The following is a 25,179-nucleotide window of genomic DNA, read 5'->3' on the forward strand; positions in this document are numbered from 1 at the left end:
CGACCTGTCATGACGTCATCCTTGTGACACAAGTGACGGAAATGACTGAGGCGCTACGTCGGTACAGTTTCCTAGGCATTTAATGCATGTCAGTCGATGGTCGACTACTGCTAATATTGAACCTTCATTGTAAAATTTATAAATAGCTCCTCACTCCACCATTTCGAACTTTTACTTTCAGATTCTTAATCTCCTAAGGTTTTTATATCTTCTAACTTCTTCATCTGCAAATTCACGATTTTCACTGCTACCATCTTCTCCAAACACTAACTATTACCATTTTCATCTATTTTTAACTACAAATCCATAGAAAAATGGCAAAAACATCAAAGACTGTTCCTTAAAAGGAAAATGCTTCTTCATCGTGGCCAGCCGGCGACAAAACATCGGTGGAGTCATGACCTGAAGAGTGTGTTCCCAGGGGGTGTGTTATCACTTCTGACTTCAAAACCGATAAAGCCTCGTCCATTCCCGATCGATGTGAGCCAGTATCGAGGTACATATGCTCGATAACTGAAGGGTACCTTAAGCAGGTAAGGAAAGATTGCAACAGGAAAGGCAAAGAAGTGGTGATCCCGACCCCGGAAGAAGACATAACCACCCATGTGGAAGGGATTTTAAGTGTTTACACTTACCCTTTCACACAGGGCCCCCTCGACCCCGTCGTCGTTGATTTTTGTCGTCAGTACCAAATAACCCTAGGCCAAATCCACCCTTCTTTTTTGGCGAATTGTTATTCTGCTCCGATTCTTTCTGAGCAAAGTCGAGGGGATGCCTTTCACCCTCGACCACCTCATCAGGTTATACAGTCCCCGCCTTTATCGAGGCGGGTTGATAAAACTCCAACGCCGGGCCACAAAAGTGTTGTTCTCGAGCATAGACAAGGACAAGGACCGAGGCTGGATGAGACGGTTCGTTCGAGTGAGGACTTCCAACCTAATCCCGGCCGAGAAGATGCCATTTCCTGAGAAATGGAATATGAAGCGTAAGTATAATCCTACTGTTAATTATTATTTAATGTTTTGCCCCTTTGCTTCTTCTCATTGATATCCTTTTCCGTGATGCAACGGTCGCTTGGCTGCCCGGTGCAATTCTTAACCTCAAGAGTTGGGTTTAGGACCTGGCCTCGACCTCTTCGTACGATGAGCTCTCATGGCACGATTTATCAAAGGGCTTATGGGAGGCCAAAACTCATGGTAAGCCCATTTCCTATGTCCTTGATGATTCGATCAAAATGTCTTTCTTATACTTAACCAATTTTCCTGCGTGTAGGCCTGGGCAAAGATACGATCATGAGGCTCCCGTCTGGCGAGGAAGAGATCTCGGCCCTGGTTCCGAAACCAGCGAAGGATAACAAGAGAAAAAGGGCCTCGGCTTCTGAGGATCCAAAACTTAAGATAAGGACGGCTCGTAAGCTGAGGAAGAGCACCATCCCTCTGGCCGAAGAATCTATTCGGCGTCTGAGGGATGAAGACAAAGAAAATGAAAATAACGGCTCCATTCTGGTGGCCCGAGTGAAGAAAACCATTGATGCCCCACAGACATCTGGATTGATGGTGATTGATGAGGCTCCACCTCGAACTGAGGGGATATCGGAGAAGGACTCGGGTGAAGTCCTCGAGTCGTTGGAGATCGAGGATGTCTCCCACCGAAATGAACAAACGGTGGGTATATCTGAAGGGACCGGCACTGAAGCTCTTCGAACTGAGGAGAACGCCCCAAGTGACTCCCTTGGGGCAATAGTAATTGGAGACTCGCCCACTCTTTCTGTTTTTTTCGAAGGGGCAATTCAGGAAGCCCGAGATTTGGGGACCCTCGAGGTAGACAGGGCTCATGAGGGAGAGGACCCCTTCCGTGATTTGTTTACAGGTATCGAGGATGCTGCCAGCCCGAGTGACGCATCAGGTCTTTTCTTCGAGGCTCAACGAGCCTTGAATCGGGTAAGTCTCGATTCCCTTTATTGATGTCATATCCTTCCATTTTCTGCCTAACTTTCTCTTTTTCATATAGGCTTTAGCTCTTCATCAAGAGGCATTTTCCAAGTCTCGGGTAGAGCTGAGCCGATGTGAAACTGACTTCCGAGGGCTTTCGGAGGAGAGAAATGCCCTCAAACTTCTTAGTAGGCAGAAAGAGGAAGAGATCAAAGATGTTCGAGCCGAGTTCGTCAAAGCTCACCAAGATCAAACAGACCTGATCGAGAAAGTAATGAAAATCTTAAAAGCTCATGGGCTCGATTCGGGAACGTTGGCTAAAATTTCAATCTCACAGCTGCAGCAGAAGATCGAGAGATTTGAGTAGTTCCATGAGGAGGTCGACATGATAAAGGCGGAGTCCTTTGGGTGGAAAAAAGGTATGGACCGCTTTGCTGCAAAAAAAAAAAGAGACTGCTCGAGCCCAATTATCATCGATCGAAAGTCAACTTCAAGGCACGAAGGAGAAGAGCTCGGCTCAAGCAAGGAAAATAGTGGAGCTCGAGGCTTGGTTGGCTTCCAAACTTGCCAAGGCCAAATCTGAAGCCGAAAATGCAAAGACTGAGGCAGATGCGATCGTGGCCGTCTATCGGGCCGATGCTGAAGCCGCTCAAGTTCAAGCGAGAGTGTCATCCGAGACCGCTCAAACTCGAGCATATTGGATTGCTAAACTCGCCAAATGCCAATCTCGGAAGGAAACCCTCAAGGAGATTCACGCTCGAGGTTTCGATCTTACCAACGAGATAGCAGAGGCTAGAGAGCATGAAGCCAAAGCTGGAGTGCTGGCCACTTCCAATGATGATAATGATGATGGCAGCAAGAGCGGGTCCGAGAATGAGGAGGTTCTCGATGTAGAAGAAGCTGCCCCCGGAGGAGATTAGGAACCTTAGGATTTTTCACTTTTGATCTTTTGTATAGGATCCTGATCGGACCTTGTAAATATTCATATATATAAAGATTTCTTTCCTTTCTGACTTGTCTTTATTTCTTTTATGCCTTGTAAAAATTTTGTTCATAAGTTCATTTTGATCGAAACCGAACTAGCGTAGTTTTTATAATCGAGTGAGTACTTGATCGAACTCAGAATAGGATGACCCTTAGGTTTTAATTGAGCGAGGATGATTTCTTCGAACTCAAAAATAAATTGGCCCTTTAGGCACTTAAATTAGGCTGATATGGCCATAACAAAAGAATGGCTTTCTCCCTTTTTTCGGCTTGATAAGTTTATCATATAAATTCTGTTGTGCCTTAACACAAAATAAAGGATTTGCTCGAGATTTCAAACGGTTCCGTACCCATTAGGATTTTCAAGGGTCGAGATTATCGAGACCCTTTGTTTCGCAATGCCTTAGCATAAAATAAAGAATTTGTTCGAGAGTTCAAACACCTTTGTATCCATTAGGGTTTCAAGGGTCGATATTATCGAGACCCTTAGAAATTTAGCTGAGGGTAGCCTTTTTTAACAGGTTTATGAAAATATTCAAAGGCCTGTTTAATAACGGAAAATCGGATGTCTCCGAACCGTGTTGATTTGGTCGTAGCCTTTAACTTGGGATTCGCCTTTTGGGCTTGTTCCCCTATTATATTCGAAGTATCAGACCCCGAGTGGGGTGGTCGTGGCCTATAAAATTGAGGATTGCCTTTTTAAGGTCTTACGATCTCGAGGTTTAGTAATTCGATCGTGCCGATTTTTTGGACGGCAGTCCCCAAGTATTGGATAAATTGTTTGAACTTTAGTTGTGATCGGCCCTTAAGCCAGTTTCCACCATAGATCATAAGTATGAAATTACAAAGTATAAATTTTTCTAAAACATGGGGCATCTGGTAAGGAAAAAATACTTCTTCCAATAAATTATACATGCGTACATGTTTTTTCATTAGGGCTCGAGTAATCTATACGGACACGGTTCATTTGACCGTTTGATCCTCTACAAAATTTACCTATCGATACCCTGTCAACACGAAGTATTTCCTTGGAACTATCCGAGGGTGATGCCCCCCGGTATTCGAGGTTGATTGTAAAGGAACCTCGGATACTGTTGAATTGCCCTAAGTTAGCACGAACAATGGTTGCCTGGTTAAAAACCTCGCCGGAAAAACCCATTTGGGATAAAAATCGGTCTAAGGGAAAAAGAGTACAACGCGTGCTTTTAGACCTAAGGACTGCGTTTGAAGAATCCTTCGATGTCTTCGATTAAACACCTGCAAACGATTAGTATAAAATATAAATGAAAATGGAGAAGGTTGTACCTTGACAGTAATATCATTTGAGGAGTGACACGTTCCAGTTATTTGACAATTGTTCGTCGTTCATCGTGCCGAGTTTGTAAGATCTTTTTCCGACGATATCGAGGATCTGATACGGTCCCTCCAATTTGGGCTGAGTTTTCCTTCATTTGGGTCTCGAGTATTGAGGGTGACTTTTCTCAATACTAAGTCCACGGTTTTAAAATGTCAAAAATTGGCTCTTCGGTTGTACTACCTTTCAATCCGTTGCTTCTGTGCGGCCATTCGAATGAGGGCACTTTCCCGTTTTTCATCTAGCAATTCAAGACTTGTATTCATAGCCTCGTGATTCGACTCTTCCATTGCATATCGAAACCTGACGCTAGGTTCCCCGACTTAGACCGGGATTAGAGCTTCGACACCATATACTAAAGAGAACGGTGTTGACCCCGTACTGGATTTTGACGTTGTTCGATACTCCCAAAGGACCTCGGGCAACATTCTTCTCTATTTTTCCTTTGCGTCGTTCAACCTTTTCTTTAGATTTTGAATGATGGTTTTATTTGTTGACTCTGCCTGTCCATTCCCACTGGGGTGATATGGCGTTAACAAGATCCTTTTGATTTTGTGGCCTTCAAAAAACTTTGTTACTTTGCTGCCGATGAATTACTTTCCATTGCCGCATACGATCTCGGCAAGCATTCCGAATCGACATATAATGTGGTCCCATATTAAGCCGATAACTTCTTTTTCCCTGACATTTTCGAAGGCTTGTGCTTCAACCCATAAATAAAATGAATTTAGCTTTACTTGGGGCCGATGGTAGAGGGCCGACGATATCCATTCCCCATTTCATGAACGACCGTGGGGGATAGGACCGAATGGAGTTGCTCCCCGGGTTGGTGGATCATCGGAGCATATCTTTGACACTTATCACACTTTCAAACGAATTCCTTCGTATCTTTTTCCATATTGGCCCAGTAATATCCTGCTCTGATGACTTTGTGAACCAATGATTCGATACCGGAATGATTTCCGCAAGTTTCCTCGTGAATTTCCCGTAGGACATAGTCGGTGTCTCCGGGACCCAAACATATCGCCAATGGTCCATCGAACATCCTTCTATATAGTGCTCCATCTTCAGCCAATGTGAATCATGCGGCCTTCATACATAGAGTCCTTTATTCCTTAGGATCCGATGGAAGCTTTCTGTTCATTAGGTACTCGATATATTTATTCCTCCAATCCCAGGTCAGACTTGTGGAGTTTATTTTGGTGTGGCCTTCTTCGATCACTGACCTTGAAAGTTGCAAGATAGTCCCCGCGCTAATCTCGTCGTCTTCAACCGATGATCCCAAATTTGCAAGGGCATCGGCTTCGCTATTTTTCTCTTGAGGTACATGTCGTAGGATCCATTCTTGAAACCGATATAATGTCACCTATAATTTATCCAGGTATCTCTGCATTCGATCATCTCGAACCTCGAAGGTTCCGTTGACTTGGTTTACCACAAGTAAGGAGTCACATTTGGCTTCGATGACCTATGCTCCCAAACTCTTAGCTAGATCGAGACCTGTAATCATGGCCTCATACTCAGCCTCATTGTTAGTTAACGTGAAAGTTTTGATAGACTGTCTAATTGTATTTCCCGTGGGCGGCTTCAAAACGATGCCTAGCCCGGTCCCCTTTATTACACCCCATTTTTTTTGTACGTGAAAGTACGCCATAAATAAATTGGTGAAAACTCGAAATTGAGATGTTACATCCCGCATTTTTGTATGTTAAAATTTTATCGTAAGTTAATCGACGTAAGTTCGGGAATGAGAATTATTTTGAGATTATAAGCATTATGCTATTTCAAACAAGTGATAAGTTAATTCGCGAAGGTGAGAGGGTAAGATAATCAAAAAAAATGAGTTCCGTCGAAGTTTGGCAATTTTGGGATAAAATACGGCCTGAGCTAAAATACCCGGTATTTATTTACTAGTACCACACAAGGTATCACATGGCCACGATAGTAAGGTGTATAACGTGTGTTTAAAGTAAGTATTATTATAAGTAATTTGATATAATTCTTAATTATGTGGATAATCGGGTAATTATTGGATAGTGAGAGATTATCAAGTTAATCAAGAGATTAGTGATTAATTAATCATGATTTTGGATAAAGTTGAACCCCATTAACGTGGCAGCCCAAGGACTTTATATGAATATGACTCTTGAATTCACATGAAATGTGGCAAAACATGGAAAATGCTTTGGCCAACTAAACCACAAGTGGGGCCCACCCCCACTTAGTATAAGTCTTATAAAAAAATCAAGAAGATTATGCTTGAATCAAAACACCAACACTTCCAATGATTATTTTGGCTTCAACGGTCGTTAATCTTGAAAACAAACAATTCAAACAACATTTCATTCTCAACCACTACAACGTGATTTCTTCAACCAACGAGATTTCTTAGCACAGTATCAACGTGAAATTTTGCGATTCTAAAGGAGTACGGTGCAACATTTTCCAAGAACATCATTCAGATTTTTTTCTACTCCAGGTATGTTAAGGCTATCCCTTCTTTCTTTTGGCATGATCTATACGACACGAACGAAACGAGCAAATGTACAACTTTCATAAATGACTCTATTCATAAAAGTATTAGAGATGTCTATGTTCTTGAATTCCCATATGTCTTATTATTCTATCGTCTGTTCATGGGTCTCACAAAATACGTAAGTTGATAAAAGTTTATTTCATGATATTAATCAGAGGTATAATGGTCTTATGTCGTTCTGAAAGATTTTATTGACGTACTTCTCATGCATTGTATTCATTTATACATGTACATTTACCTATGACCAAACGGCGTTATATATGCGTATATATGTATATATATGTATATGGGATATGGAAAAAGGTTACGGCGTTATATACGCACTATTACCTGATCAACTAGCATACGTTGATGATTTGGCCACAGTGGCCGAAATGATATGATGGGATGCCCTAAAAGGCTTAATGATGTTATGAACACATATACCTATGCATGGTATGACATTTATACGCATATGCATGACGTTATAAAAATAAAATGATTCACAGAGCTATGCAGACGTACATGTTGAGTCTTTTACTCCATGTTTCTCTCATGTCTATTATTTATTGATTTTTACTCCTTACATACTCGGTACATTATTTGTACTGACGTCCCTTTTTCTTGGGGACACTGCGTTTCATGCCCGTAGGTCTCGATAGACAGGTTGGCGATCAGCTCAGCGGAAGATGTTGGTGCACTCCATTTTCTCCGGAGTTGCTTGTTTGGTCAGTATGATTTAGATGTGTATTGTATGGTATGGCGGGGTTCTGTCCCGAACTTTATGACAATTATGTATTCTTAGAGGCTTGTAGACAGATGTCATGTACGTAAAAGATTGTATGGACTTGTCGGCCTATGTTCAGTGTACGAATGGTTATTTTGGTCGTAGAGGCCCATATGTCTTGTGTATAAGTTGGTATTACATGTTGTATTCTACCTATCTCACGGCAGCCTCTCTGGCTCAGTTATCTATGATAGTATAATACGAAAAGATACGTTATGTTGGTACTCGACTGAGTAGGGTACCGGGTGCCCGTTGCGGCCCATCGGTTTGGGTCGTGACAAAAGTTGTATTAGAGCAGTTCTGTCCTAGGGAGTCTACAAGCCGTGTCTAGTAGAGTCTTGTTTATGGGTGTGTTGTATACCACACTTATAAACAGGAGGCTACAGGGCATTTAGGATTGTCACTCTTTCTTCTTACTCTAGATCGTGTGGTAGAGCTCAGTTGTAAGAACTCAATTTCCTAAACTCTATCTTATTCATAATACGATGGTGCCTCCATCCAGAAAGGCGGTTGGTAAGAGATATAGTTGTGGAAGAGTTGAGTCAGAGGAACTCAATTTTTGCATTAGGCTTATGATGGATAAATATGAGGTATTCAACAGATCATATGTATACTAAGATGTGTAAGCTTCTTGATAAGGATCCCTAAGGCATGAATATCTATCCACTTATATGGTAAAAAGCAACGAGAGATTCAGAAGGTAGATGCAAGCTTCAACAAGTTAAAGAAGAAAGATGAAAAAAGGGTATGAGCTACCCAGCTAATAAAGATTATTGTAGAGAAATATAAGCATTTTGAGTTACCTTCAACAATAATAGAGGTATGTACAATTGGCCACTTATCTCATTTATGCCCTATCGGGGAGTAACAGAATTAGTATAAGAGAAGGCAGGATGTCAGGATCTAGTTGGGGTTAGGGTAACCCAAAATGGTGGATGGATTGTTAGCATTAGCTGACATTTCCGAAGGATATTGCAAATGTGCTAATAGATCTCCTTGTAAGACACCCAGAGGGTGCACTCTAAAATAGTACATCTAGATATGAATACTACAAAGACACGCACTGGAAGCCTTAAAAGGATAAATATTAACTTAGTGTAGCTCTAGTCCCTAGTAGAGAGAGAATGTTAGGCAACCCGGAGAGCCACTGGATGGAGCAAAGGGGAGCTAAAAGCAAAACAATGTCTTGTTCGAGTTTTCAGAAATAAAGTGATAGACATAAATGTTAGCGAGAAATAAGAAGAGAGTTAATGAAGCATTATAAGTAAGATATGATACATGGATGACAACGGTAGATCAAAAATATGATAGTATTACAGAGTCTATAGTCAAGTGAAGGAAAAGACGAGAGGTGGCAGGCCTTGAGACGACAAAAGAGTATAGGCCATAAAGTCGTATCCTCATTTCGAGAAATAAGTTTGTGACTCCAACGCGACTACCAGAAGGAAAAGTTAGACCCAAGAGTAATAGAAATCAGTATGGGATGGTGAACAAGATAAACTAAATGTGAATTAGGGACTGAGTGATTTGATAATGGTCGACATCATGAGAATTTCAGATTTTATTTCAGCGATAATAGAATGGACAATAGAAGAAGATTCATAAGAAACTCAGAGAATGGTCATTCAAGAAGACGCTTCCCTAAAGCAAGCAATGTGAGCAAAGTTAAGCTTAAGAGACTGTATGTGCCAGTTATACTAAGTGTCACCCTCGCGAGTAAGGAAATTTTTGTATCCTTGGTACAACCGCAAGGCGAGTAAGGGTCATCGATGATGTGAAAGAATGCCATAGATGATAAGGTAAAACATCTATACGTAGATCATCGTAGCACTAAATCTTAGTGCTCCCCTAAAGGGGGGAATATGGAGTTACGTGGAATTAAGTCGGAATTAAGTAATTCTAGTAACTATGGAATGGTAAAGGAAGAGTGCGACAAAAATAAGAAAGGGATGAGATTGCAATCATTCAAATCCTACAGACATGCAACGATTACAGAACATTATGCAAACATGACGTCAAAGAGAGGAAGTAAGGATTCCTACCCGAGATGTTATTAATAGATAAGTAGCCAGTGCGAAACATAAGTTAAGACAATGAAAATAACCCAAGAAAGATTACGCGGAATATTGATATGAGAATGAGCCAATGAATAGTTAGCAGTTGATTCAGGAAGATCCTACTTATGGATAGACAAGAGGATACAGACAAATCAACAGATCGTGCAAGATAAACATAGTAAACCCCAACATGGGGAATTTAGTCTCGCAGGAATGACATTGTGATCCTTGAGAAATATTCAGATAGGATTTGGGATAGTAAAGGTACCGTATGAGTGCTATGGAAATAAAAGAGAGTTCCACTGGGAAGACAGTCAAAATATTAGTTCAGAAGCAACCCTACAAGAACAAGGTCATGGAGGTAAGTAACCACGAATAATTATAGACAAGGAAGGAAATCAAAAATTTCATAGAGTATACCATGTAATAAGCTCGTAGCTTTACAAGAGTCAGAGACTAGCTGAGGGAATAAGGAAGAAGACTTCAGCCTGAGCACAGTAACCTAAAGAGGAAATGGTCTTGTAACAACAGTCTCATAACAACATTGTATGCACTCCATAAGAAAGTGGCACCTACAGTGGCTAATGAACGGGAAGAAAAATCAGAAGTGATATTTAAGATCACATGAGTTGTATGGAATTCAATATGTGTTGGCACTAAGGTAAGTTAAGTATGCACGCAACAAGGGGGCAGGAAGACAAGGAAAAGTAATTGCTTATATTTAAAGAAAGCCGAGAAGGAACGGAAAGAATCATTCGATTGATAATCCAGAGTTAGTTACGTTATGAACGCACTTAAGAGTTTAGAGTTTTTATACATGCAGCATGTATGTTGACAATCATACAGCCGTAGAAGACTCCGGTATAAGTTAAAAGAAAGAATTGAGCCCAGGGCATAGACAAAGGATTGAGTGGTTAGAAGATTGTGTCATGGATATTCCATAGCGCCCATGAAAGGCTTAAGTAATAGCTAATACCATGAGCCGCAAATCGAAAGACAGCTTAAGCATATATAAAGGTTGATCAGAGGGAAGAAGAAACTAAAGAGTTACATCAACGAAGCAAATCAGGAGTCTGATTATTAGACCTAGAAAATTTTAGACATCATGATTGAGAACATAGCAGAATCACTCTTAATATCAGAATCACTCTTAATATCAAGAGAGATAGTACAACAACCATATTATATAACAACTCTACGACAAAGCCAATTAGAAGAGCACTAGCCTCATAAGAAGTCAGTATGAAGCTCCCACCAGATTGTGTATACACCAGAGGTGGAAGTGTTATAATAGAGCTTCAAGTTGTGGAAATAAATTATACCTATGTGGAAGGGAGGTCATAAAAGAGATAGAAGATGTGAGGCGAGAGTTTAAGGTAAGTAAGGTAAAGGTGAACAAAGTACGAGATACTCAAATGCAGAAGGTTGTGAATAGTCCATACTTCAGATAAAAGGCCAGAAACGCTAAGACTCAGTATCCAGGAATGATAACGGCATCATCAGTGGCATATTTTCCGGCCTATGGTTTCCATATATCAAGAGGTCTAGTTAAAAGAATAAAGAAGAGTTGGAGACGATGTGATGTCTCGCTTGATGTTCCAGAATGACATAAGGAAATCTATGGTTCAAGCAAGTTGAATGAAAGTTGCGAATAGTATAAATAGATATGTATAGGTCGCAAGCTAAAGTATAGTAAAATGACAAGGTTTTATGATAGGAGTAAGGATGAGAAAGGGTGAGTGAGAAGGTGACGAGAATGGATAAGTCCTCGGGATTAAGCCCATATAAACAAGAGAGCTAATGGTTTCTCTAAGTTATAGAAAGTTCAGTATAGCCTGAATGAACTCAAGGAATCTAAGACTAATAGGATTTAGAAGAAATGGAATGTTCCCTCGTAGTAGAATAAGGGTATAATTGTGATAGATAAAGGATGATGTTTGGGCCTTTGATTGAGTAATGATTTCATGAATTGTACAGGATTAAAATACCCACGTAAGGTAAATCACATTGGGATGATATGAAATACGATTATGGAAGTATAGTATCGTATCGGCCCCAGGTGGATTAGGAAAATCACTTCAAATGTTCCACTATGCAACGTGAGCCCTAGTGATTACGTAAGAGATTTCAAGTTACCAGTGGTAGATTGTAGATCAATACTGAGGTAAATCAACAATGGATGGATAGAAGTTACAAAGTATGAAATGAGATATGGCAATATTCATAAGTCCGACAAAGTACCGAGCGAAGAACTTCAGTATAGATACCCAGAGGAATATCTTATTAAGCTCTCTATATATGTTCACAAAATTAGGCCTAGGGATTGGCTAAAAGCTGGAGGAAAAAGGAGAGAAGAGTCTCATAGGCGCACTTACAAAGTTAGAGTCGTACAGGCTGCATGATAAAAGATAACAATAATTACAAGATTGAAATGATTCCGACCACGAGTCGTGGTGTAAGAAAGAGGCCTAAAGAGGGGAATGCCCTGGCCTTTGGGATTCATTCATAGAACAATTGCCTATATTGTAAGAGGAGTACTACAGTATTCGCAAGAGCTATGGGTTATGAGAATGATAAGTGCATCAGTCAACATTTGAGGACGAATGTTCCAAAGGGGGAAATAATGTTACACCCCATATTTGTTTTTTGTACATAAAAGTACGCCATAAATAAATTGGTGAAAGCTCAGAAATGAGATGTTACATCCCGTATTTTTGTATGTTAAAATTTTGTCATAAGTTAATCGACGTAAGTCCGGGAATGAGAATTATTTTGAGATTATGATATGATGGGATGCCCTCAGAGGCTTGATGATGTTATGAACACATATACCTATGCATGGTATGACATTTATACGCATATGCATGACGTTATAAAAATGAAATGATTCACAGAGCTATGCAGACGTACATGTCGAGTCTTTTACTCCATGTTTCTCTCATGTCTATTATTTACTGATTTTCACTCCTTACATGCTCGGTACATTATTTGTACTGACGTCCCTTTTGCATGGGGAAATTGCGTTTCATGCATGCAGGTCTCGATAGACAGGTCGAGAGTCCTCCAAGTAGGCGATCAGCTCAGCAGAAGATGTTGGTGCACTCTATTTGCTCCGGAGTTGCTTGTTTGGTCAGTATGATTTAGATGTGTATTGTTTGGTATGGCGGGGCTCTGTCCCAAACTTTATGAAAATTATCTATTCTTAGAGGCTTGTAGATAGATGTCATGTACGTAAAAGATTGTATGGCCTTGTCGGCTTATGTTCAGTGTACGAGTGGTTATTTTGGTCGTAGAGGCCCATATGTCTTGTGTATAAGTTGGTATTACATGTTGTATTTTACCTATCTCATGGCAGCCTCTCTGGCTCAATTATCTATGATAGTATGATACGAAAAGATACGTTATGTTGGTACTCGACTGAGTAGGGTACCGGGTGCCCATCGCGTCCCATCGGTTTGGGTCGTGACACCCTTTACGTTCGAAGTGTCGTCTGTGAACAGGGTCCACACCCCCGATGATGTACCCGATTTTAATAATAGTTCTTTTTCGACCTCAGGTACGAGTGCTGGCGTAAAGTCGGCCACGAAGTCTGCTAAGATTTGAGACTTGATGGCCGTTTGGAGTTGATACTCGATATCATACCCGCTGATTTTGACGGCTCATTTGGCCAATCGGCCCAAGAGTTCGGGCTTATGCAAAATATTGCGAAGAGGATAAGTGGTCACTACACAAATTGGGTGACATTGAATATATGGTTTTAATTTCCTAGAGGAGCTTATTAGGGCAAGCGCCAACTTTTCTAAGTGTGGGTACCGGGTCTCGGCCTCGCCTAGAGTTCGACTAACATAGAAAATAGGAAATTGCGTACCTTGCTCTTCTCGAACTAGGACTCCACTTACCGCGATTTTCGAGACTGCTAAGTACAAGTAGAGTTGTTCGTCTGCTTTTGGAGTATGAAGCAGCGGCGAGCTCAAGAGGTACCGCTTTAACTCTTCCAATGCTTGTTGGTATTCCGGGGTCCATATAAAATTGTTTTTCCTTTTGAGCAGCGAGAAGAACTTGTGACTTCTATCTGAAGACTTTGAGATGAATCGGCCTAGGGCGACTATGCGCCCTGTTAATGTTTGTATGACCTTAACATTATCCACGACTGTGATGTCTTCGATCTCCTTGATCTTATCAGGGTTAATTTCGATACCCCGATTTGATACTGTAAAGCCGAGGAACTTGCCCGAGCCGACCTCGAATGCACACTTCTCCGGGTTGAGATTCATGTTGTATTTCCTTAGTATATCGAAGGTCTCCTGCAAATATGTCAAATGGTCCTCTGCTCGCAGGGACTTAACTAGCATATCATCAATATAAACTTCCATTGACTTACCTATTTGTTCTTTGAACATTCGATTTACTAGGCGTTGATAAGTGGCACCAACATTTTTTAGTCCAAACGACATTACGTTATAACAATAGGTGTCGTACTTAGTGATGAACGAAGTTTTTTCCTGATCCTCCGGGTTCATTTGTGTTTGATTGTACCCGGAGTAGGCATCGAGAAAACTAAGGATCTCGTGGCCGGCCATCGATCATGCGATCGATATTCGGCAGAGGAAAAGAGTCCTTAGGACATGCTTTGTTCAAATCTTTATAATCTACGCACATCCTATGTTTATTTCCCTTTTTAGGGACTACGACTACGTTTTCTAACCATTCGGGATATTTTACCTCCTGAATGGATCCTATCTTGAGAAGTTTGGTTACCTCGTCCTTGATGAATGCATGTTTTACCTCGGACTGGGGTTTTCTCTTTTGTTTTACTGGGCGGAACTTTGGGTCCAAGCTTAGTCGATGTGTAGCGATTTTTAGCGTATCCCTGTCATATCTAAATGGGATCAAGAAAAACAATCCAAATTATTAATAAGAAATTTAACGAGTTTTTCCCTGATCTCGGGGGTTAACCACGTTCCCAAGTATACCTTTCGATCGGTAGATGCCCGATCGGTACGACTTGCTCCAGCTCCTCGACCGTCGATTTGGTGGCATGGGAATCCTCGGGGATTATGAACGATTGAGGGATCCAATAGTCATTGTCCTTGTCTGTTTCCTGCTCCTCCGATTGAGTGGAGGCTGGTAGTTGTGGTTGCTATTTAGCTTCCTATTTTCCTTTGGATTTCGATCCTTTTGTTGACGAAAATGCCGATACCGGTATCACTTCGTCGACCGTGAACATCTCTTTGGCAGCGTGTTGTTCCCCGTATACCATTTTTACTCCATCCGGTGTTGGGAACTTCAGCATTTGGTGAAATATTGAAGGAACTGCCCTCATATTGTTAATCCAGGGTCTTCCTAATAGGGCATTGTATCTCATGTCGCCTTCGATCATGTGGAACTTGGTTTCTTGAATAGTCCCAGCTATATTTACTGGTAAAATGATTTCTCCTTTAGTCGTTTCGCTTGCCATGTTGAAATCGTTTAGAACTCGAGTTGCGGGCACGATCTGATCTTGTAGGACGAGCTGCTCCACAACCCTCGATCGAATAATATTGTCCGAGCTTCCAAGATCAATTAAAACATGTTTAACTTAAATTTTATTCACAAGGATAGAGATTACCAATGCATCATTGTGGGGTTGTGAGATTCCTTCTGCTTCCTCATCGTTGAATGATAAAGTGCCTTCTGGTGTATAGTCTCGAGTTCATTTTTCCCCGGTGATCGATACCTTAGTGCGTTTGAAAACGGGTCCTTGTGGAATATCGATCCTACCAACGATCATGTGAATCACGTGTTATGGTTCTTCCTGCTCATTTTTTCTGTCTGCATCCCTGTCTCTAAAATTATTTTTAGCTCGGTCGCTCAAGAACTCTCAAAGGTGACCCTCGTTGAATAGACGGGCCACCTCCTCCCTTGGTTGTCTGCAGTCTCCGGTTCTGTGACCATGCGTACCATGGTATTTACATATTTGATTGGGGTTCCTTTGGGATGAATCGGTCTGTAGGGGCCTAGGCCATCTAGTATCTTTGATTCTCCCAATAGCTGAAACAATACCTGATGCGTCGATGCTAAAGTTGTATTCTGATACTGTGGTGCCTCTGTGGGATCAACACGTTTATTGAAACTGTTTTTTCTCATGAGCCCTCAAGAGCTCTCTCCTCGATCGTTCCTTCGATCATTTCGGATGGGATTGCGTCCTGGGTCGCCGTTTCTACGATCTGTATTGTATGGATGATATCGGTCTCTGTTCGACCGAGGTTCTCTGTCGATATCTCTCTAAGTTCTTCCAATGGGCCTGATCGGATAAACGGAAACGGAAAGAGTCCCTAGTTGATCATCCTCGACCCTGATCTTTGACTTGTATCGATTATGTACATCGGACCAGGTTACTGCTGGGTATTCAATTAAATTCTGCTTTAGCTGTCGTGAGGCCACCGAACTCCGATCATTCAAACCTTGAGTAAAAGCTTGAACAACCAAATCGTCTGTGACTGGTGGTAGTTCCATACGTTCCATCTGAAACCGAGATACGAACTCCCTTAACATTTCGTTATCTTTTTGTTTTACCTTGAAGAGGTCCGACTTCCTAGTCGGAACCTTTATTGCTCCGGCGTGTGCCTTTATGAAAGAGTCTGCAAGCATGGCGAAGGAATCGATGGAATTAGGTGGCAGATTGTGATACCATATCATTGCCCCCTTCGATAGAGTTTCTCCAAACTTCTTTAGTAGAACCGATTCGATCTCATCATTTTCTAAATCATTTCCTTTTATCTCACATGTATAGGATGTGACATGCTCATTTGGATCGGTGGTCCCATTGTAATTGGGGATTTTCGGCATGCAGAATTTCTTTGGAATGGGCTTCGTAGCGGCACTCGGGGGGAACAGCTTCTCCATGAACTTCTTCGAGTCCATACCTTTTAAAATTGGCGGTGCCCCAGGTATTTGATCAACCCGGGAGTTATATGTCTCTACTTTCTTGTCATTTGCCTCGATTTTCTTTTCTCCCATTTTAATTCGTTTAGTGAGCTCCTCGAACATTTTCATAATGATGGGGTCAGTCCCCGATTCACTTGCATTCGACCTTTCCGACACTGGCTCGATCCTGTGGACGACTTCTGGTTCTACCCCACTCGGCGCTCGATGTTGATTTTGTAATTGTGCTATAGCGGCTTGTTGAGCCTGTAACATTTCAAATATCAATTGGAGGCTGACTCCACCATCTCCTCCACCCTGCGTACTTCAACCACCAGATCGACCTTCCCTGCGTACGTTACCTTCGGGATCAGCGCCCAAATTTGTATTTTGGGCGATATGTGAACTGATGTCGATGGGGTTTACAATTAGTACTCCCTCGAGATTAGCCTGAGGCACCTCGATTCCTGGGGCGACTATATTGTCCTTTTCCCCGTGAAATCCGAAATTGACATGCTTTTTCCTGAAAATAAAAATACTTACAAGAACAAGCATAAAGCAGTATGTGTTATCAGAATCAGTATTAAGCAATCACTATTATCCTTAGCCCCACGGTGGGCGCCAAACTGTTTATCCTCAAAATTTGATAACAATTAAACTTATAATATGGATTTAAGGACACGTGATTTCACTTAATACCGATTGATAAATATGAAGATTAAAGATAGAATTATACAATAAAGTAAATCAAACCATTATTTGAGTAGAACTCAACCCTTGAGTTAGAGTATCATCCAACTGATTGATGCAAGGACAATAAAAATACATTAAGCTAAAAAATAAGAGTATGAGCGAGGAAGAAAATTATATTATTTTTTATCAGTTGTCCTTACAAATGGTTGGAACCCTCTTTATATAGTAGAGAAATTCTATATATGGTACAATTCTAATTACAGAAGGAAATCCCATGATTAACTAAACAACCGTTCTTGATTTGATCCGTTCCGAGATTTTCGCCATGATCTTCGACCAGTCGCGGATATCTCGATTTTTCGTTATTATGCTAATCTTCGGTATTGCTCGATGCATGTCTCGTTTGGTCTCGATTGCTGTCGATCTCGATCTTGGCAGGTGCCTCGAATCTCGATCTCGGTACCCTGTCTTCGTACCTCAATCCAATCCACTTCGGAGTCGTCCTTCGATGCAAACTCTCGGTCTTGGTCAAATAGTAAAATCGGGTGGGCCCGATTTTAACCGTACAGACAAATATACTTCAATCATTAAACATGTAAAGTGTAGCCCATGTCTGATGACCTATAACTTTTAATACATTTCTGACCATAAAAAATTATACAGTACAATGAACAATTTTTAAAGATAATATTTCAAATAACGCACGAGAAAAAGATGGAAAATAATGAAAAATTATATATACAACTCACTACAGTCTATCACTATAGACTTAAAAGTGTACTTCATGTTTTGATTACCTATAAGTCTTAACTGGCCATAAAAATTTACACTACTACGAATAATTCTAAAAGTTAGTTTTGTGAAAAAAATAATAGAGAAAAAGACGGAAAATAAATGAAAACATAAATATACAATTCACTATAGCTGGAAACATAAATATTCTTGTTAATTCTAACAGAATATAAATGATTTTTTCAATGCTAATTCTAACAAAAATAAAATATGAATAAATTATTATTACAATATTATTATTAATCTCTTTAAAATATATTGTTCTAATTAATTGCACAAGAAAGGAGATAAAGAGGCAACACTTGAAGTAACAATAAGACGTATAAGGTATGTGGGGGTGGGAGTTATTCCTTTATTAAACTAGCTAAATCGATTAACTTCAATATTATTAAAAATTTTACACTTTTATTTTTTATTTATTTTATAGCTTAAAATATTATTTAATAATATTTACGTGATCTTTTCAAGTTGTATACTCAACGCTATAGGGTAGACATACAATAATTTATTACTCTTGTATATATTAATTATTAATTGATGTGATACACATGTGTAACGCACGTACACTAATAGTTTATAACTAATATACATTAATATACTTATTAAATATTTCATATCTTAATAATTCACATTTTTGTTTTTGAATCATTTAAGTAAATCTAGTTAAACTATATTCCTCCGTTTATCACACGTCAATTTGACTAATTGTAAGCGCTAGATTATAACTTATATACATAATCACTTACTAAATTTCATATTTTAATAATTTATATTTTTTTCTGAATCATTTAAGTAAATCTAGTTATATTATATCTATAATGACCCGGCCAATTATTTTGAAAGTTATAGCTCCGTTCATCTATTTACTGCTTATTTTATAGTTTATAGCTATTATGTGACATACCGGGGCAGTTGGTTCAGGTTCGGAGAGATTTCGGAATGAATTGAGATACTTAGTCTCAAGGTTGAAAACTTAAGTTGAAAAGGTTGACCGGATGTCGACTTATATGTAAACGACCCTGGAATAGAATTTTGATGATTCCGATAGCTCGGTATGGTGATTTTGGACTTAGGAGCGTATCTGAAAAGTTAGTTGAAAGTCCGTAGTTCAATTAAGCTTGAAATGACTAAAAATAGAAACTTGAGTTTGGAAGTTTGAGCGGGGAGTTGACTTTTTGATATTGGGGTCGGAATCCGGTTCTGAAAATTTGTATGGCTCCGTTATATCATTTATGACTTATGTGCAAAATTTGAGGTCAATCGGACTTGATTTGATAGGTTTCGACATCAAATGTATAAGTTGGAAATTCTTAAGTTTCATTAAGCTTGAATTGGGGTGTGATTTGTGATTTTAGCATTATTTGATGTGATTTGAGGTTTCGACTAAGTCCGTATGATGTTTTAGGACTTGTAGGTATGATTGGTTGAGGTCCCGAGGGCCTCAGACGTAATTCGGATCATGATCGGCGCATTTCGGAAACTTGAAACTGTTGAACCTGCTGCTGCTAGTTTCCTTCTTCGCATTCGCGAGGGAGGTCTCGCGTTCGCGAATAGTACCTGGAAGCCAGCAGAGTTTTGTTCTTCGCGTTCGCGTATGAGGGGTCGCGTTCGCGAAGGCCTGGACTCAGCACGCACCGCGTTTGTGTAGATAAGCTCGCGTTCGCGAAGAGAAAGAAGAGGCAGCTGGGACCCCACACATTTGGTCCTCGCGATGGGCGTCCCGCGTTCGCGAAGCTTAAGATCTGATAGGCATCGCGTTCATGAGAGGAGCCTCGCGAATAAGAAATTTTGGTAGGCACATTTTTGTGTTTCGCGAATGCGAGGCAAGGGCCGCGTTCGCAAAGAAGAAATCCCTGGGCAGAAACATTAAGTTCTAAAAATGGGACTTCATCCCATTTTCTATTTTTGACAAATTAGAGCTCGGGAAGAGGCGAATTTCGGGATATTTTTAAGGAAAACAACGGGATAAGTGTTCTTAACTCAATATTGGTTAAATTACCATAATTCACGGTTGTTTTTAACATTTAATTGAGGATTTAAGTTGGAAGATTTAGAAAACCCTCTTGGTTTAAATTGACGACTTGAGGGTCGAGTTGATTTCAGATTTTAGTAAACATTGCACGGTTGGACTCGTGGTTGAATGGACGTTCGTATTTTATAACTTTTATCGAGTTCAGAGACGTGGCCCCATGGGCAATTTTTGGGTTAAATTTTGGATTTTATTAGAAAATTTATATTTTCATATGGAAATTATTCCTATAATTTGTATTGATTGAATCGAATTAATTATGACTAGATTCGAGCCGATCGGAATCGGAAAATCGAGGAAAAGGCATACTACTTGACTGATTGAGCGTGGTTTGAGGTAAGTGACTTGTCTAACCTTGTGTGGGGGAAATTCCCCTTAGGATTGGTATTGATATGAAAATTTGGGTGTGTTGAAAGTCGCATACACGAGGTGACGAGTGAGTACACGGGCTAAATGTGGAAGATTATGTCTTTAAATTGTGTGGATCTCTGTTGCATATTAAATAAATTATTTTATTCTATTATATTGATCGTCATTAATATATTTTCATATTTTAAATTTGCCTGACATGTTCCCGAAGTGTTTTATCTGTTTAGTTGAAACTCTGTTTCTTTTGTTCTGTGCATTATTTGAACGTTAGATTCCTTAATTTAAATAATATTAAAATGATGTATTTTACATTTAAAAATTTGATATTAAGGCAAGGTGTTTAATTTGTGAAATATTTTTTGCTGAGTTATTCATTCCTGAATATTTTGTGAGATTTTCTACTCATTGTGATTGAGTCGTGAGCTTCTTATTGTGAAAAATATTCTTGTTGCTGATTTATTTTGGCAAGTTAAAATATTCGGGCACTTGAGATACAAATTATGATATATTGTGATATTGATAGGCATGCGGTGGTATAAGGTCTGAGTGTTGAAACGTATGCGGTGAGATAAGGGTGGCTTGATATGCGTGGCTAGTAGGGGAACTGCTAGAAGTCATGCGGTGTGATAAGGGTGGCTAAAACGCGAGATGCTATTTCAGGAAAAATATTTTCTTTAAAATTAAATGTGAAGGCTCCCCCAGTGATATAAGGAAATGAGATATTGTTAATTTATTTATGATTTGGGACTACGAGGCGGTACCTCGGGAGTGCCCTTGTTGATATTTCTTTATGGTTGCATTTGCCTTCAGCTATTTTGGTGATTTCTTTAAAGTTGTAGATTTCTGTTTTCTTTCCGCGAGGTATTATTTATCCTTATTCTACGAAATTTAATCATGACATACTACTTACTTGATTCATTCTCATTATCAATTTGTTATTATTATATTTTTAAACTTTACACCTTGTCTTTTATTATTCCAGTAGGGTTTGTCCTGACCTCGTCACTACTCTACGAGGGTTAGGCTTGGCACTTACTGGGTACCGCTGTGGTGTACTCATACTACGCTTCTGTACATATTTTTGTGCAGATCCAGGTACTTCCTATCAGACCAGGCATCAGTGAACTAGCCATATGCGGAGACTTCAAGGTACATCTGCCAGCGTCCGCAGACCTTGGAGTCCCCTTCTATCCTTATTATGTTGCTTTCCTTATTCTCTTTAGACCCTGATGTATAGAGACACTTAGAATAAATTCTTTGAAATTTGTGACTTATTTCTATCAGGTTTTGCGAGTTGAAATTATTTGAATTGCAGGTTCCTTTATTTCAGTTATTCCGCATTGATAGGCTTACCTAGTCTTAGAGACTAGGTGCCATCACGACATCCTACGGAGGGAATTTGGGATCGTGACTAGTTTGTATTAGAGCTCTAGGTTCTTAGGTGTTATGAGTCACAAGAAGGTTTGGTAGAGTCTCGCGGATCGGTACGGAAACGTCTGTACTTATCTTCGGGAGGCTATGGAACTGTTAGGAAAATGTTCACTTCTTTGATTCCTTATCGTGCGCATTTGTTGACTTCGAAATTCTAAACCCTTGTATTTCTATTCTCTCACAGATAGTGAGGACACGCACAACTGGATCCGATGATCAGACACCCACCCCATGTTGGAGCCGCAAGAGGCTGGGGCAGAAGTCGAGCCAGAGGCCGAGGAAGACCACGTGGTGCAGCCAGAGCACCTGCACAAGCTGCTTCAGCAGAGCCACCAGTTGCTCCAGTTGGAGATCAGGCACCTGAGACGCCTGTTACTACTCCTGCACTTCAGGAGACTCTTGCCCAGATTTGGCACTCTAGATCAGGCAGGGTTGATTCCACTTGCTCATGCCACATCTCAGGCTGGGGGAGGTGCACAGACTCCCACTTCTCGTACCCCAGAGCCACGGGACCAGGTTGACCATGCGCCGGAGGTTATACCAGTATAGCCAATTGTCCCAGTTCGGCCCGAGGCTAGGGAAATAATTTCAGAGGGGTAGCAACTCAGGCTCGAAAGGTACAAGAAGTACCACCCTCCCACTTTCAGTAGTTTGGCTTCAGAGAATGCTCAGGGTTTTCTTGAGGAATGTCACCGTATCCTCCGTACTATGGGTATTGTGGATTCCAGTGGGGTTTCTTTCATGGCATTCCAGCTTAAAGGAGAGGCCTGCCAGTGGTGGCAGACATATGAGTTGGATATTCCGGCTGAGGCAGCTTCACTCACTTGGACTCAATTTTCAGATATGTTCTTGAAGGAGTATGTTCCTCAGGGTCTTAGAAATGCATGGCGCGCAGAGTTTGAGCTGTTGCGCCAGGGTTCTATGACTGTGTCAGAGTATGCGGTCCGATTCAGTGATTTGGCTAGGCATGCACTAGCCTTAGTTGCTACTATTCGAGAGCGGGTTTGCCGATTTATTGAGGGGCTCCACCCTAGTATCAGATTCAGTATGGCCCGAGAGTTGGAGATGGACATGTCATACTAACAGGTAGTGTCAATTCCTAGGAGATTGGAAGGTATGCGGATCAGGGAGAGAGAAAAGAGGGAAGTTAAGTGACCTTGAGATTCTGGCACATATAACAGTTCTCGTGCCCCAGCTGCAGCCCATCATGGTAGAGGCTATGTGAGTCGTCCTATTCATTCAACACTTCCATATTATGCACCGCTAGTGTCTATTGTATCTCCTGTACGGGGTGCTTTCAGCCAGCAGTCCAGTCGATCAGGCCCGCGTCAGTCCCAGCAGCCACGTCCTACGAGGGCTTGTTTTGAGTGTGGTGACACTCGTCATATAATGAGGGATTTCCCTAGATTTAGGAGGGTTGCATCTCCACAGATTTCTCAGGCCCCACCCATTCCATAGGGCCCTCAGGCTTCTCAGACCATGATTACTACACCAGTTGCTACTCCACCTGTATAGCCAGCTAGAGGTCGCCCTAGAGAGGGAGGCCATGCCAGATATTATGCCCTTCCTGCTAGGACGGAGGCAGTTGCATCCGATTTTATTATCATAGGTATTATTCTCGTCTGTCATAGAGATGCATCAGTCTTATTTGATCCAGGATCCACTTATTTTTATGTGTCATCTTATTTTGCCTTGTATTTAGGCGTATCCCGTGATTCTTTGAGTTCTTCTGTTTATGTATCTACACCCGTGGGTGATTCTATTATTATTGACCGCGTGTATTGGTCGTGTTTGATTGTTATCAATGGTTTCAAGACTAGAGCTGATTTATTATTGCTCAGTATGGTGGATTTCGATATTATTTTGGGCATGGACTGGTCGTCACCCTATCACGATATCCTTGATTGTTAAGCCAAGACGGTGACGTTAGTTATGCTAGTTCTACTGTGACTAGAGTGGAGAGGTACCTTAGATTATGTTCCTAGCATGGTTGTTTCATTTCTTAAGGCTCAACGAATGGTTGAGAAGGGGTGTAATATGTATCTGGCATATGTGAGAGATGTTAGTGTTGATACTCCTATCATGGAGTCAGTTCCTGTAGTAAGGGATTTTCCTGATGTATTTCCAGTGGATCTTCTAGGTATGCCACCCGACATGGATATTAACTTTGGCATTGATTTGTTACCAGGCACTCAGCCCATTTCTATTCCACCATATTGTTTGGCCCCATCAGAATTAAAAGAGCAGTTACAGGAACTGCTTGATAAGGGTTTTGTTTAGCCTAGTGTATCGCCTTGGGGTGCTCTTATCTTATTTGTGAAAGAGAAAGATGGTTCAATGCAGATGTGTATTGATTACTGCTAGTTGAACAAGGTTATAGTGAAGAACATGTATCCATTGCCATGTATTGATGACTTATTTGATCAACTTCAGGGTGCCAGAGTGTTCTCTAAGATCGACTTACGTCCAGGCTATCATCAGTTGAAGATTCGGGAGGCAGATATCCCGAAGACTGCCTTCAGGACTCGGTATGGTCATTATGAGTTCCTTGTACTTTCAATTGGGTTGAGCATCGCCCCAGCAACATTTATGCACTTAATGAATAGTGTATTTCAGTCATATCTTAATTCTTTTGTCATCGTGTTTATTGACGACATTATGGTGTATTCCCGGAGCCGGGAGGATCATGAGCAGCACCTGAGGACTGTGCTTCAGACTTTGAGAGAAAAGAAGTTGTATACAAAATATTCAAACTGTGAATTATGGCTTGATTCAGTAGGATTTTTGGGTTATGTGATAACAAACAAGGGGATCCAGGTAGATCCGAAGAAAATTGAAGCAGTGCAGAGTTAGCCCAGACCGTCATCAGCTACTAAGATCTGTAGTTTTCTTGGTTTGGCAGGGTATTATCGCCGATTTGTAAAGGGTTTCTCTTCTATTGTTGCACCTATGACCAAATTGACCCAGAAGGGTACTCCGTTCAAGTGGACTGAGGAATGTGAGGAGAGCTTTCAAAAGCTCAAGACAACTTTGACTACGGCCCCAGTATTGGTATTGCCTACAGATTTAGGGTCTTATATTGTGTATTGTGATGCGTCGCGCATTGGTATCGGTGCACTGTTGATGCAAGATGGTAGGGTTATTGCCTATGCGTCCAGACAGTTAAAGGTACATGAGAAGAATTATCCGGGCCACGACCTTGAGCTAGCAACTATTGTTCATGCCTTGAATATTTGGTGGAATTATTTGTACGGTGTCCATTGTGAGGTTTATACTGATCACCGGAGTCTACAAAATCTGTTTAAATAGAACGAGCTTAATTTGCGGCAGCGGA

At 40.8% G+C, this 25,179-nt stretch overlaps 1 protein-coding gene across 1 annotated transcript; it reads left to right on the forward strand.

The window, feature by feature from the left end:
* Positions 1–1,292: 1,292 nt before the first annotated feature.
* On the forward strand, positions 1,293–2,851 carry LOC138897941 (uncharacterized). Its single transcript, XM_070183967.1, has 3 exons — positions 1,293–1,940; positions 2,011–2,202; positions 2,351–2,851. Exons 1-3 carry the CDS (start codon positions 1,293–1,295, stop codon positions 2,849–2,851), a joined length of 1,341 nt encoding a protein of 446 aa, XP_070040068.1.
* Positions 2,852–25,179: the final 22,328 nt, after the last annotated feature.

This window comes from Nicotiana tomentosiformis, chromosome 8 (genome assembly GCF_000390325.3).
Source record: "Nicotiana tomentosiformis chromosome 8, ASM39032v3, whole genome shotgun sequence".
Classification (NCBI taxonomy): Eukaryota; Viridiplantae; Streptophyta; class Magnoliopsida; order Solanales; family Solanaceae; genus Nicotiana; species Nicotiana tomentosiformis.

What these genes read in the sequence shown, in the direction of transcription:
- LOC138897941 (XM_070183967.1), top strand. Translation starts at nt 1,293, where the DNA reads ATGAGGCTCCCGTCTGGCGAGGAAGAGATCTCGGCCCTGGTTCCGAAA. An exon ending in CTCAACGAGCCTTGAATCGG is followed by an intron (nt 1,941 to 2,010) that starts GTAAGTCTCGAT and finishes TTTTTCATATAG; the next exon opens with GCTTTAGCTCTTCATCAAGA. An exon ending in AAACAGACCTGATCGAGAAA is followed by an intron (nt 2,203 to 2,350) that starts GTAATGAAAATC and finishes GGTGGAAAAAAG; the next exon opens with GTATGGACCGCTTTGCTGCA.